This window comes from Microcaecilia unicolor, chromosome 2 (assembly GCF_901765095.1).
Source record: "Microcaecilia unicolor chromosome 2, aMicUni1.1, whole genome shotgun sequence".
Classification (NCBI taxonomy): Eukaryota; Metazoa; Chordata; class Amphibia; order Gymnophiona; family Siphonopidae; genus Microcaecilia; species Microcaecilia unicolor.
The window spans coordinates 389,305,472-389,319,104 of record NC_044032.1 but is presented as its reverse complement, the minus strand read 5'-3'; the positions used below and the strand labels follow the sequence as shown (position 1 = coordinate 389,319,104).

Genomic DNA, 13,633 nt, shown 5'->3' with positions numbered 1-13,633 from the left:
TTATCTAGTTAACATCGTTCACAATGTTAAGATAATGACCATCTGACCATGAGCTGCTTTATGGTGTAAAATTCTCCTAAAGAAAACACTGCAGAACGTAGTTCCAAAAACTTCTTTCTTCTAGACTGCATCAACCTAGATACGTCCAGAAACACCTGCACTTTCTCTCTCAAAAATGATGTATCTACTGTCTTATAATATCATCTCAAGATCGAGTCCCTATCTTGTAGAAAAGACAAAGAAACCATCAGGGTAGCTCTGAGTGGCATAATCGAACATTGACAGCGATCTATTTTGGCGGCGGCGCAACAGCTGGCCGGAACCGTATTTTTGAAAAAGATGGCCGGCCATCTTTTTTTCGATAATACGGTTTGGCCTGGCCAAATGCCAGAGTTTGCCGGGGTTGAGATCGCCGGTTTTGTTTTTCAGCGATAATGGAAAAAAATGCCGGCCATCTCAAACCCGGCGAACTCTGGCATTTGGTCATGGGAGGAGCCAGCATTTGTAGTGCACTGGTCCCCCTGACATGCCAGGAGAGAAACCGGGCACCCTAGGGGGCACTTCTAAAAATGTTTAAAAAATACACAAATAGCTCCCAGGTGCATAGCTCCCTTAACTTGTGTGCTGAGCCCCCCAAATCCCCCCCAAACCCACTCCCCACAACTCTACACCATTACCATAGCCCTTATGGGTGAAGGGGGAGCACCTACATGTGGGTACAGTGGGGTTTTTTTTGGGGGGGGGTTTGGAGGGCTCAACACTTACCACCACAAGTGTAACAGGTAGGGGGGATGGACCTGGGTCTGCCTGCCTGAAGTGCACTGCACCCATTAAAAACTGCTCCAGGGACTTGCATACTGCTGTCAGGGAGCTGGGTATGACATTTGAGGCTGGCATACAGGCTGGTAAAAAAAGGTTTTTATTTTTATTTTTTTAGTGTGGGAGGGGGTTGGTGACTACTGGGGGACTACGGGGAGGTCATCCCCCATTCCCTCCGGTGGTCATCTGGTCAGTTGGGGCACCTTTTTGAGGTTTGGTCATGAAAATAAAAGGACCAAGTAAACCCAGCGAATACTGCTTTCCATTATCCGCAAAAGCCGGCCATCTGGTAGCCACGCCCATGGCCACCCATGTCCACCTTCGCTACACCGCCGACACGCCCCCTTGAACTTTCGCTGTTGTGGCGACAGGAAAGCAGCGATGGTGTCAAAAATAGCCGCTTTCGATTATATGGATTTCGTCGCTTTTGAGAGATCGCCGGCCATCTCCCGATTAGTTGGAAGATCGCTGGCGATCACTTTGAATATAAGCCTGTCTGGCTTTTACTTCGGATTATGAAGATTCCAAAATATCTGAAATAAAGTGTGTAGTTTTATGTTTAAATCATTTTTATTGATGGTAACAGATTACACATTTCACCAAACAGAACAATTTCTCGGCTGATCAACATCTAAGCAGGTGTCTTCTTTCCATTTTTAATTTTCTCCCCCACCCCCCAACCCCCAGGTCACAAGCATGCCCTAGGCACATCACAGCAAGTTTCTGTATTTCATACCTGTAATGGTAAAACCTAGTATAATGAATGTGTTGCGTAATGGTCCAGCAGGACACCTTCCACTGTGCCCCCACCTAATCGCTGCATATAACTGAATACCTTCTAATGTCATCAACTGCACAGGGCCCTGGCTCCTGTGACCCTGTGTCTTAAATCCAGAAACATGTATCAAATTAACAAGCATCCTGTCCTTGCTCTACATACCGTTTATCATATGTGCTCATGGTGCTTGTTCCTCCCCTGCCCCCCTCCCCCATCCCCTCCCCCATCCCCTCCCATACCCCACCCTCTTTGGCAGTGGAGTTAACAGGGAACCGTACATCTGTATTCCATCATGAGTGTGAGTACCAGTGCCCCCTTACATGTGCCTGACATCCCAGCACACTGTAATCAGGAAATGTGGCATCGGCATAGTATGGCTCCAACTGGGGCTCTCTCAATATTCCCATGGCCTCCCTCCACTCTACTTTGCCATAGCCCCTAGTTGCCAACTAAAAATTTAACAAGAGGCTTCTCCCTTTTGCTGTGAGGGTTACCCACAGGGGCTCCCACTGCGCTCTAAACTTCTGGCCTGCTATACTGTCCAAATATGTGACTCCACATTTGTCCACTCACATCTGCTTTAACAATTGTAATCGCCACACCTGCAAAGGGGGCTCTTCAGGGAGTCTCCAGAATTGTAGGATAGCACTGATTCCAAAATAAATCGCTACTCTTGTGAATGGAATCCTGCTGGGGGATCCGCTGTATATTTAAAGATGTAAAATAAAAACAGGGGGTCCCAAATTAAAGTGCAATTCCACATTTGATCTACTGCCTCCACCACTCTCCGCCAGAAGCGTCCAATAAAAGTGTGTAGTTTTAATATGGATAGTTGTGATATATGTTGTTATATGCCACCTTGTTCTGACATAAAAGCCAGGACTGGTAGTATATAAACCTTTTAAATCAAATTCAGTGTTTATTGGAAGATCTTAAAGGAATTTTACATTTTTGATATCCTTAAATCAGAGCTAATAGTACCTGTTTTTTTTTTTTGTAGATGGATGAGTAGATAGATAATATTATTCCTCCGAATATATTTCCTGTTTCTTATTCTTTCAGAATCATTTACTTGTTGTCAAATAATATATCTACATTTTGAACATGTTAAGGCTGAATTTGTTCTGAGAAAATTGAGCAAGATGGATGTGTTACACACATTTACGTTTCAATTACTACAAGTTCTGTTTAACTTTTGTTGTTGTTGTTGTTGTATTTCTTGTAGTGAAGAGGTGAAACCCAAAAACCCATACACGTGGCTTTCTAAGAAAGAAGAAGCAGCAAAAGATGACAAGCATACAAAGCGTACCGCGTCCCCAGTCATGGATGAAAATGTGAAAAAGGTGACAAAGGAATTTTGTGACTGGGTTGCTTCCTTGGTAAGTCAAGAAAAAATAATGCATTAGCTGGCTTTCCAGGTACATTTCATAACATTGTGCATTTGGCATATCTGTACTTTTAGAAACATGTTTCATATATAAAATACTAATTTAGGTGCATAAAAGGCCTCTTAAAAAGTTAGATCACACCTAAAAAGTACATGTGATGCAAGCAGACGTGTATCTTTAGAGTAGGCACACTCAGGGAAGGGGTTTGGTCATAGTATTGGCAGAGTTGCTATTCATGTGTGCATTCTAAAACATCTGTGCATATATGCATACTTGACATGCTAAAATGTAGGCTTCTCCCAAACAGGTGTAATTGTTAGTGCCCACAATCTAGGTGCTAGTTCTATAGGATTTGTGCCTTTGTACCTTTATAAAATAGGTACCTTCCTGCCCTGTAAACTAGATTAACCTCCAAGCAAGATTAAAGTTTCACCAATAACTTATAAAAATTTTACTGCAATCCAGCTGTTCCATTATATCATCACTCACTGGTGCTTTATATTTCTATCAGGTAAGTACTGTCATTTTGGAAATATTATTTTGATGAACTAGTGTCATTTCTTTATTGAATTTTTGAATTTCACTTGTTTATATTTTTGTAAAGTTGTAAAGCTTCTGAGTGAATCTGTGAAATGATTACAGTTATGAGTGATGGCTGCTTGTGACACCACATAGTGCCACTGCCGTCTTATATTATGAGCACAGGAAAATAAAATTATGTTAAATGGGATATATTTTTACAGGTTATTGGTGAAGATTTAATCTTGCTTGAAGGTTTAGGGGTCCTTCTACCAAGCTATGTTAAAACATGTGGGATTAGCACGCGCTAAGTGGAAAACTACCTTGAGACGCCTCAGCGTGTCCATGGTAGTGCTTTTTAGTACATGGTAGGCCCACGTTAGGCCTACCGCACCTTAATAAAAGGGCCCCTTAGTAGTTTAAGTTTTGTTTTCCTCCTTGTTCTAAAGTTGTTACCTCTTTTTTTCTTGTGGTATCCACTGTTAACCTTGATGCCTGTTATAAGATTACCTCTTTCCTTATCATCCCACCAGATACTTGGATTTGTGCTGTTCAGTCAGCAGATGGAGACTGTGATGTCATCACTTAAATAAACCTGTGCAACCCCCTGGCGAGTCAGTATTTCTCAGTCTCTAGCAGGAGTTAAGCTTCTGGTGCAAACTCTGGTGGTCTGGTAGTAAAGGGTAAAAGGGTAAAGGGTCATGGACCTGATGTACTGCCTTTCTAAGTACAACCGAACAGTGGCGTAGCCAGACAGCCAATTTTGGTTGGGCCTGAGCACAAAGTGGGTGGGCACAAAATTTTCTCTCTCCCCCCAGCACTTCCCAATTCAAAATATAAATACTTTAGCAGATGAGGATCCCCAATCTCTGTCAGCTGATGGCCTCCAGTAAAGATGGCCAGAACTCCTCTCCACCAAGCCCAGTAGGCAGCAGCAACTCCTCGAGCCACTGATGCCAGCACCCCATACATGCTTAGTTGTCAGTGGCTCCAGGATGCTGCCCCCATCTGCCAAGCTCAGTAGAAGAAGGCATCTCTGGCCAGCTTCAGAAGAGACCCCAGCTAGTTGGGCTTAGGAATCCCCACTAGCTACAGCAAGGGTCAGGGCTGCCGTTAGCCATGCTGGTGACCAGGGCAAAAAATAGAGCCCCTCCCCCAGTTCCCTCTCCTATCCAATCTCCTCATCTGCCGTTAAAGTCACACTGACAGACCCTCACAAATTACAGAACAAGGGATCACAAATTAGAAATAAAAATATAGACAAAATTGAACTGGGAACCTCAGCATGTACTGCAACACTGGAGAAAAAAACCCCAAAACAAAACAAAAGTGCATTTCCTTTTCTACTTAACACAATAAAAAGACATCCGCTATGCACATTTCCCAAAGTTAACATATTCCATTTAAAACATTCAAAGTAAAATGATTTTCCTACCTTTATTGTCTGGACATTTTATTTTTCCATCATGTTGGTTCCAATTTCTCTTTCCCGCTTTCCTGTCTGTCTTCTGCTAATTCTTCAAGCGGTGTCCATTTGTCTTTTTTTCTCCTGTCGTTTCATTTCCTCACTACACCTACCTCTGAAATATTGATCCTTCCATTTTAGCTCTTTCCTTTCTTTTTTTTTTCTTTTCTGCCTCTTTACACTCAAATTTCATCCTCTTTCTAAATCTTTTCCTTCTTTTTACTTTTCAGATATCTATCACATTTCCATCTCCTTTCACCCACTAGCTCTCCCATTCCCCATCTCTCTCCTTCTCAGCCTTCCAATCCCTTCCATCTTCAATCTACGCGCCATTACCATATTTCTACCCCCTGTGATCACTATTCTCTTATTTTTTCCTTGCCATCTCCACTCCCTGGGCCTCTCCTCCATGCTTTCCACTATTCCTAGTGTCTCCCTCCCTCCACCCTTCCAGCCCAACATCTGTTCCCTCTTTCTACCCTCCTCACCCTTGTAGCCTGATATTTCCCTATCCCTTTTACCTCCCACCACCAGCATTTTCCTGTCCCATCTCTCTCCCCTCCCCCATTGTCCAGCATTTTTCCCTTTCTCTTCCCTACCATCCATTGTCTATCTTCTCTCCCTGGATCCATCTTCCCGCTTTCTCCCCTCCCCTGCTTGTGCATCTCTCCTTTCCTCTCCTCCACCTTCATGTCCAACTTTTCTCCCTCTCCCTGCCTTGAGCCCCTGGTTTAACATCTCTCTCTACCCACCCCCCCCCCCCCACCATCTCTCCATCCTTCCTTTCCCTCATCTCAATGCCATGTTTAACATTTCCCCTCTCATCTCTCCCTCCCTTCCACTTCCATGTCCAAGACATTTTTTTCTCTCAAGCCCTTCCCTCCCTCTCCCCATCCTACCCATATCCAACAATTCTCCCTCTCTTTCCCCTTGCAGCATCTCTCCATCCCTCCCCCCACCTAGCTGTACCCTGTCTCACTCCCTCATTCCAACAGTGCTCCTGTCTCTCCCCGCCCCCCCCCCCCCCCCCACACACACACACACCAACCGACCACCCGCCAGCATGCTGCAGGACTTTTTCCCTCCCTTTCCCCAGCCACCACTCACTGACACGCTGGCTGCAGGCAAAAGGTAAAAAAACGGAAACAGCGGGATCCTCGGGAGCAGGCCTTCTTTCCCCTCCCTCCCCTTCGGGCAGCGCTGCAGTCTAACTGTACAGCAAAGCTGCACGGCACTGGGTCCGTCCTGCCGCTACGCTGCTGCCCTCCGCTCCGTTGTCATCATCTTTGTCTGGCAGAGTTCTTACTAGTTCTTCTGCTGCTTATCTGCAGCGGATCCGCGCGCTGCCAGGGCTGTCTGCTGCTGTGACTGCTTCCTTCTGGCCGGCCTCACCTTCTCCGATACTCTTTCTGAAGAGGCGGGGCCAGCGCAGAGGAAGCAGTCGCAGCAGCAGACAGCCCTGGCAGCGCGCGGATCCGCTGCAGATAAGCAGCAGAAGAACTAGTAAGAACTCTGCCAGACAAAGATGATGACAACGGAGCGGAGGGCAGCAGCGTAGCGGCAAGACAGACCCGGTACCGTGCAGCTTTGCTGTACAGTTAGACTGCGGCGCTGCCTGAAGGGGAGGGAGGGCCCGAGGGAAAGAAGGCCTGCAGCGTGCACCGTTGCTGGGTGGGCCTGAGCCCAAAGTGGGTGGGCCCAGGCCCACCCGTGGCTACGCCCCTGCAACCAAAGTAGTTTACATATTCTATGCAGATATTTCATTTCTATTTTATTTATTTATTATATGTGTACCCTGCGCTTTCCCACACAATGCAGGCTCAATGCGCTTACATAGTAATTTGAAATACAAAGTTATATAATAGAAATTTCAAGAACAGTAGTGAAACATTGTAAAGTTGGGCTTTGGTAGTGTATGATAAGGAGCTTCATAATGTATGATTAGGATAAGAGAGGGTAGACAGGATAGGATAGTATGAATTGGGAGAAAAGGGGTAAGGAGGGATAAAATTAAGGGGAGATGGAGAAGAGAAGGATGGGAGGTCGGTATCTAAGTCAGAACAGAATTGGGAGTGGAGGTTGGTAAGATTAGGTTGGGGCATTAGGGTAGGCTTTCTTAAAGAGATGAGCCTTCAGCATTTTTCTAAAGGTCAAGTAGTCGTTAATTAATCGGATTCGTCTGGGTAGAGCGTTCCAAAGCTGGCTGCCCAAAAAGGAGAAACTGGATGCGTAGTAGGTCTTGTATTTAATTCATCTACAATTGGGAAGGTGTAGGTTATGATAAGTTCATGAAGAAACAGATCTGTTTCTGGCAGGGAGGTCGATCAAATCATTCATGTAGCTAGGGGATTCACCATGGATGATCTTGTGGGTCATTGTGTTGATCTTGAAATGTATTCTTTCTTTGATGGGAAGCCAGTGAAGCTTTGCTCGAAGAGATGATGCACTTTCGAATTTTGATTTGCCAAAAATAAGTCTGGCTGCCGTGTTTTGGACAGTTTGGAGTCTCTTCTTGGTCAGACATATTAAAAAACACAAAAAAAGTAGAAGCCTAGTGGAGATTTATGGCTTTCTAACCAAAAATCCCCCAAGATTTCAGGGGTATAACACCTGGTAGTCCCAGGCGACCAACCCTTTTCATAATGAGTTGGCCGCCCATAGTGCTTCTTTGGTTTTTATTTACCAACTGTGGTTTACCTGGAAAATTTTTTTAAAAAACTAATCTGGAAAGGCTTTTGTTTTTGACTCCATTGGTTTTTCTTTGTCAAACTAGTCTCCATGCCTGGTCACTGGTGTGTTTTCAGTGTGGCAACGCTGCAGGATAAAAATAAGCCCTGTTCTGTTTGTGAGCCACGAAGGTTGGCTAACGTGGCAGTGGGAAAACACCAATTGTGCAAGGAGAAAGGTGCAGTTTCCTTTTCTCTTGGTAGCAAAAGACCATTGGATAAGCAGTGCTCTGGTTCTTCCTGCCAAGCACAGAACGGCAGACACAATTTTGGTTGAAATAGCCACTTTGTTTGGCCTGTGGCGGTTGCTGCCAGAGACGAGCCTCCAATTGTCTACCTCCCTGCTGGCAGCGATGGATCCTTCTCTTGCGGATAGGTTGCAAGACTTAGGTTTTACTCAAAATTTCTTGCCTGAATTTATTCTCTTGTTGCACAGAGCCTTTTCTGTGAGCAGAGATTTACCCTCTACTTCTTATGCTTTACTTAGTCCCTGCTTCTTCTAATGCAGCTGTTAGCGGTCCAGGTTGGAAACGGTAGAATGTTAGGATGACAGTCTTTCCTTAATCTCTGGAGCAGAGGAGGAGCTAGATTTAAATTTGGCAGAGCAGCAGTTTGGGCTAGAGGATGACATCCTCTTCGAAGGGGATGAAATTCCACCAGGATAGGATTGATATGAGATCTGTATTTTTGGTAAGGAGGACTTGGCTATACTAATTTCCCAGTTTTTGCCTATTCTTAAGATTTCGGCAGATAAGCCCAGTTCTAGTTTTGGTTCTCAGGGTCCATCCGGTTGGTATCAGGCGTTCCCTATTCTTCAGGGTGATAGATTATTTCATTTCTGTGGAATGGGAAGGGCCAGATGCCAGTTTTTGTGTTAAGTGGTCTATGGCTAGGTTTTTTCTGGACGTGTCTCAGCAATCTGAAAGATTTAAGCTTAAACAGAATAATACAATTGTTTCAGTTGTGATGAAGAAGACTACTATCCCAGTTGAGGGGGGTACATTATCTCTGGCTCAGAAATTGGTCTGCAGATATTACTTCTAAAATGTGTCTCAATAAATTACCTTTTAAAGAAGGCTTGCGCTTTGGGGAAGATTTAGAAAAATTGTTTAAAAGTCTTTCTGAGTCCAAGGTTCCTAGGCATCCGGAAGATTGGCCCAAACCTTCTTTTAGAGGTTCATTTAGAGGATGCTTTAGGGAGTCCAAAAGATATAGACAGGGAAGAGTGAATGCTACTTAGCACAACAGATTTTCTTTTTTTCCTTTGAATTTAAAAAATACTACTACAGGCAAACACCAAGAAAAAAGATAATATTCAAAACCATACATGAAGTAGGAAATACATAATTATTCAAGTCCACATCACAGGAGATACTTATACCACTACTGAACTAGCAATTCAAAGAAAAGAAAATGTAATACAAAGGAAAAACACTTAAGAAGCAGTACTCATGCCATCAGTATCTCTGAACATTTTTCCCTATCCCCAACAGAAACAATAAAGAAATCAATTACAATCTGATTTTTCCTTTACCGGTTTCCCAGCAAGAAAATGTTCAAGCTCCAAAGGATCCAAGAAAATATATCTCTTATCTTCAAAAAACTATTAAACATTTACAGGGAAACTTTAGAAAAAACAATGCTCTTATTGATACCACTTTAGTCTTCAATTGAAGAAAAGCTTCAATTCGCATCTGGGTAGGTCTAGAAATGTCAGGAAAAATAAATACCATCTGACTACAAAACAAATTATTTTTTTTTTGTTAGGGAAATAAGCTTTTAAGATGGCAAGCTTTTGCTCTTAAGATTGAAAAGTAACCAGCAGGGTAGCATGTTTATTAATAACATCTTGAGATGATTCAAGAAAACAAAAAACATCTAAGCTATCTGGTGAATTAATTACACCTATGCCACCTTCTTCTCTTATTTCCTTCACTCCCTTAGGTATATAACACTAATTAGTAACTAAATAAGATTCATAATTAGGGAGCTGCAAAACATCTTTCAAGTACATCTTTAACAATTCTCTTGGAGCTAGATAGTGAGTAGCTGGAAAATTAAAAACCCTCTAAGCTTTAGCAGAATTCTCAAGAGTCTCCATACGAATATGTAACATTAAATTATCCTTGGTCATGGCAGATAAAGCAGCCTGTACTGTCTTCAACTGAGAATCTGACTTCACTAGTTGTTGTCATCTTCCAGGACTTTTTTCTTCTGTAAACTGAAATAATTTCTGCAAATTATCTTGTAATACCTTCTCAATTCATATAATAGCTGTACCGATATCCTTAAAAAAAAGTCTATTGGCTCAGCAACAGAAATAGAGCCAGACCCTGGTAATATAGCCTTAGATCCTTTATGCAAATCAGGAGTAGACTCTGAAGAGGGCAGCAAATCCCTCAAATGACAATGGCTGCAAATAGCAAATGTAATCAGAGACAACACTTATACAGAAATACCCAACATGAAGGAAAAATACTAAGTTTACATACCTGTCAAGGTGGAATAAAGAGAACGCACACTACCCCTAGTCCAAAAGCTAGAGGACACTTGACGACCCAAGCACTAAGCACTAAAAAAAGAAGCAGTTTGATCTGACAGATGTTACCACTCATGAACGCTGGATCCAGGAGTAGTCAGGGACTAAACACAATAATCCATGCCTCATTAGAGGACTGTCAAAGAGAGAGAAGTACCCTAAAGCTGTGAGTTATCCCCTTATAACAACTTATAAGCATTCCCATAGGTGAGTGAGTATCCACATCATTTTCAATAAGGTAGTGATCTAGTCCTTGTTCATTTCAGGTCTTGCCACAACATTTAATGAGGTTTAAGTTGAAAAGCTGACTCAGCCAATCCACAGTGTGAAATTGCTTCTTCAGCCATTCTGCAATAGATTTATTTAAATATTTAAGATCTTTGTCTTGACACATGACCCACTTTCAGCTCAGCTTCCGCTCATAGACAGGTGGCCTGACATTCTCCTCTAGATATAAAGCAGAATTCATGGTTCCATCAATAATGGCAAGTTGTCCAGATTCTGATGCAGCAAAGGAGCCTCACACCATAATATCTCCACCACCATACTTGAGAGTTGATATGAAGTTTTTATTTTGGAAAGCAATTGTTGTTATTTCGATCAAAAAAATTCCAATTTTTGGCTCATCTGTCCCAAGAGGTTCCAGAAGTCTTGTTAGTAATCTACATGTTCTCTGGCAAACCTGAGGATGGGCAGCAACGTTCTTTTTAGAGAGTTCTTCTTAGCTATCCTTCCATGAATGCCATTACCTTTACCTAATGGTTGATTTATGAACCCTCACTTCAGCTACTATGAGAGAAGGCTAAAAAACTTTATTATTATTATTTATTATTATTTGTTATATTTGTATCCCACATGTTCCCACCTTTTTGCAGGCTCAATGGGGCTTACATAGTACCGTAAACGGCGTTAGCCGATTTCAGTATGAACAAATACAAAGTATGAACAAATACAAGGTGATATTCCGATAGGATGAGGTACATGTATGGTAAATACAGTTGGGGGAATTTAGAGAGGGAGAGAAAGAGTTAGGATATGTTCATTACGGTCTTTGGTTACATTATGTCGCAGGTATCCAGGTTTATTGTGTTGGGTCGGTAAGGTATGCTTTTCTGAACAGGTCTGTTTTTAGTGCTTTCTGGAAATGTAGGTGGTCGAGCATAGTTTTTACTACTTTTGGTAGTGTGTTCCATAGTTGTGCGCTTAAGTAGGAAAAGCTGGATGCATAAGTGGATTTGTATTTGAGTCCTTTGCTGCTTGGGTAGTGGAGGTTTAGGTATGATCGTGCTGATTTTCTGGTTGGTGTTTCTGGTTGGCAGTTCGATGAGGTCTGTCATGTATCCCGGTGCCTCGCCGTAAATAATTTTATGCACTGACATGCAGATTTTGAAAGCGATACGTTCTTTGATTGGAAGCCAGTGCAGTTTTTCTTGGAGTGGTTTGGCGTTGTCAAAATGCATTTTTCCAAATATAAGCCTAGCTGCTGTGTTTTGGGCAGTCTGAAGTTTCTTTATGATTTGCTGTTTGCATCCCGCATAGATTCCATTGCAGTAGTCTGCGTGGCTAAGTACCATTGACTGTATCAGGTTGTGAAATATTTCCCTCTGGAAGAATGGTTTCACGTGTTTGAATTTCCACATTGAGAAAAACATTTTCTTTATGGTGGATTTCGCTTGGGTCTCTAGTGAGAGGTTTTGATCGATTGTTACTCCGAGAATTTTCAGGCTGTCTGAGACAGGGAGGGTGTATCCTGGGGGGTTAATGTTTGTGGGTTTGTATGTTTTGCGTTGGGATGAGATGATGAGAGAGTGTGTTTTTTCTGTATTGAGTTTTAGTTGGAATGCATTTGCCCATGAGTTCATAATGTTTAAGCTGAGCTTGATTTCATTGCTGATTTCTGCCAGATCATGTTTGTAGGGGATGTATAATGTAGCGTCATCAGCGTAGATAAATGGGTTAAAGCCTTGGGTGGATACGGCCTTGGCTAGTGGGGTCATCATGAGGTTGAAAAGGATCGGTGATAGTGGTGATCCTAGCGGTACTCCGCAAGATGTCAGTTTGGGGTTCTTTGTGACTTCATGGTTGATTTCTTGATTTGCTTGGATGACTGACTGCTCCTGTGTAGAGGCACTAAAGTCTTCAATGTTTTCCCTTTGTAGACTATCTGAAAATGAAAGATGGAGCCCCAAATGTTTAAAAGGCAATTCTATAAACTGTTGCCTAAATTAGGTGCTAATAGTGCACCTAGTTTATAGAATATGTGCATGTTTGACACCAATAATTGGTAATTACATGCATAAGTGCTAGATGCTGTTCTATAACAGTGGGTACCTAACTTGCTTAGCATGCAACTTGTGTGGACTTACATGTGGGCAGCTTATAGGCATGTCATAGGAGTGTTACCAAGCGATGCACACAAGCTATAGAATACTATCAGCTTTGTGCATTGCTTGGCACATTTAGACAAGCCCACTTATGCCAGCAATGACATGCATAAGTAAGCATGGCTAACTTTTGGCATGCCAGTGCAGCTTTGTACTAATAGTCTATAACGGCTTAGGCATGGCCTTAGACATTATGGAATTGGCTCTAAGTGTGCCCCTTTGTGGAACCTAAAATGAGGTGTTAATGTATAGAAGCCCATATTGTGTCTTGCAGATTTACTCTGCATGGTATTAAAGCACCCAGATCCAATTAGCAGACTAAATATGCTAAGGAAACCAGGGTTTCACTTATCATTTTATAAACTGATTTTAATCTTACTCAGAAACAATATTCAAATGACGTTATGTGTTCACTGGCAGGTGGTAAATATATAATTTCACTATCTGTGTGTTTTCAGTTGCCATATGGATAGTATTGGGTCAAAAATATATCTGAATAGATAGATAATGGGTTTTGGGTTATCTGAATACTTATACATTTAGTTTAGACCTGCTGACTAGCATCCCTAAAATTAATGGATAGTGCCAGCTCAGTCACTGCACTGTCTGTATATCTGGATAGTGGCACTGAATATATTTATTAATGTGAGTGCTGATACCAGTGCTTAATAAAGTCACTGTACTGGCTGAATATTGACCTCCTTGTTCCTACTTTGTACATTGTTATGACTCATGAAGCATGGAATTGTTTAATTGTACACCTATTGCACTAGAAAGATTAGTTTCCATTAAGTAAGGGTATCATGGTAGAATTTATCATTCTCATTATTGTACTTGGGATTCACAAAGTTATTCTTAGCTCCGTGTACATACATAAACATACATGCATAAGAATAGACTTTTGAGGCATGAGTTGAAATTAAGAAAAAATAGGAACTGTACAAGTTTAAATACAATAAGCCTGTCAGGTCTTTTAACTATCTTGCCTTAAATCTCTGCCCTCACACCTGAGCTT

At 42.2% G+C, this 13,633-nt stretch overlaps 1 protein-coding gene across 1 annotated transcript in view; it reads left to right on the top strand.

The window, feature by feature from the left end:
• FAM47E (family with sequence similarity 47 member E) overlaps positions 1-13,633 on the top strand; it is a 104,463-nt gene that overhangs the window by 54,685 nt on the left and 36,145 nt on the right. The window contains 2 exon segments of the mRNA XM_030192485.1: positions 2,823-2,976; positions 12,223-12,226. Coding sequence (XP_030048345.1) covers positions 2,823-2,976; positions 12,223-12,226 — 158 coding nt within the window.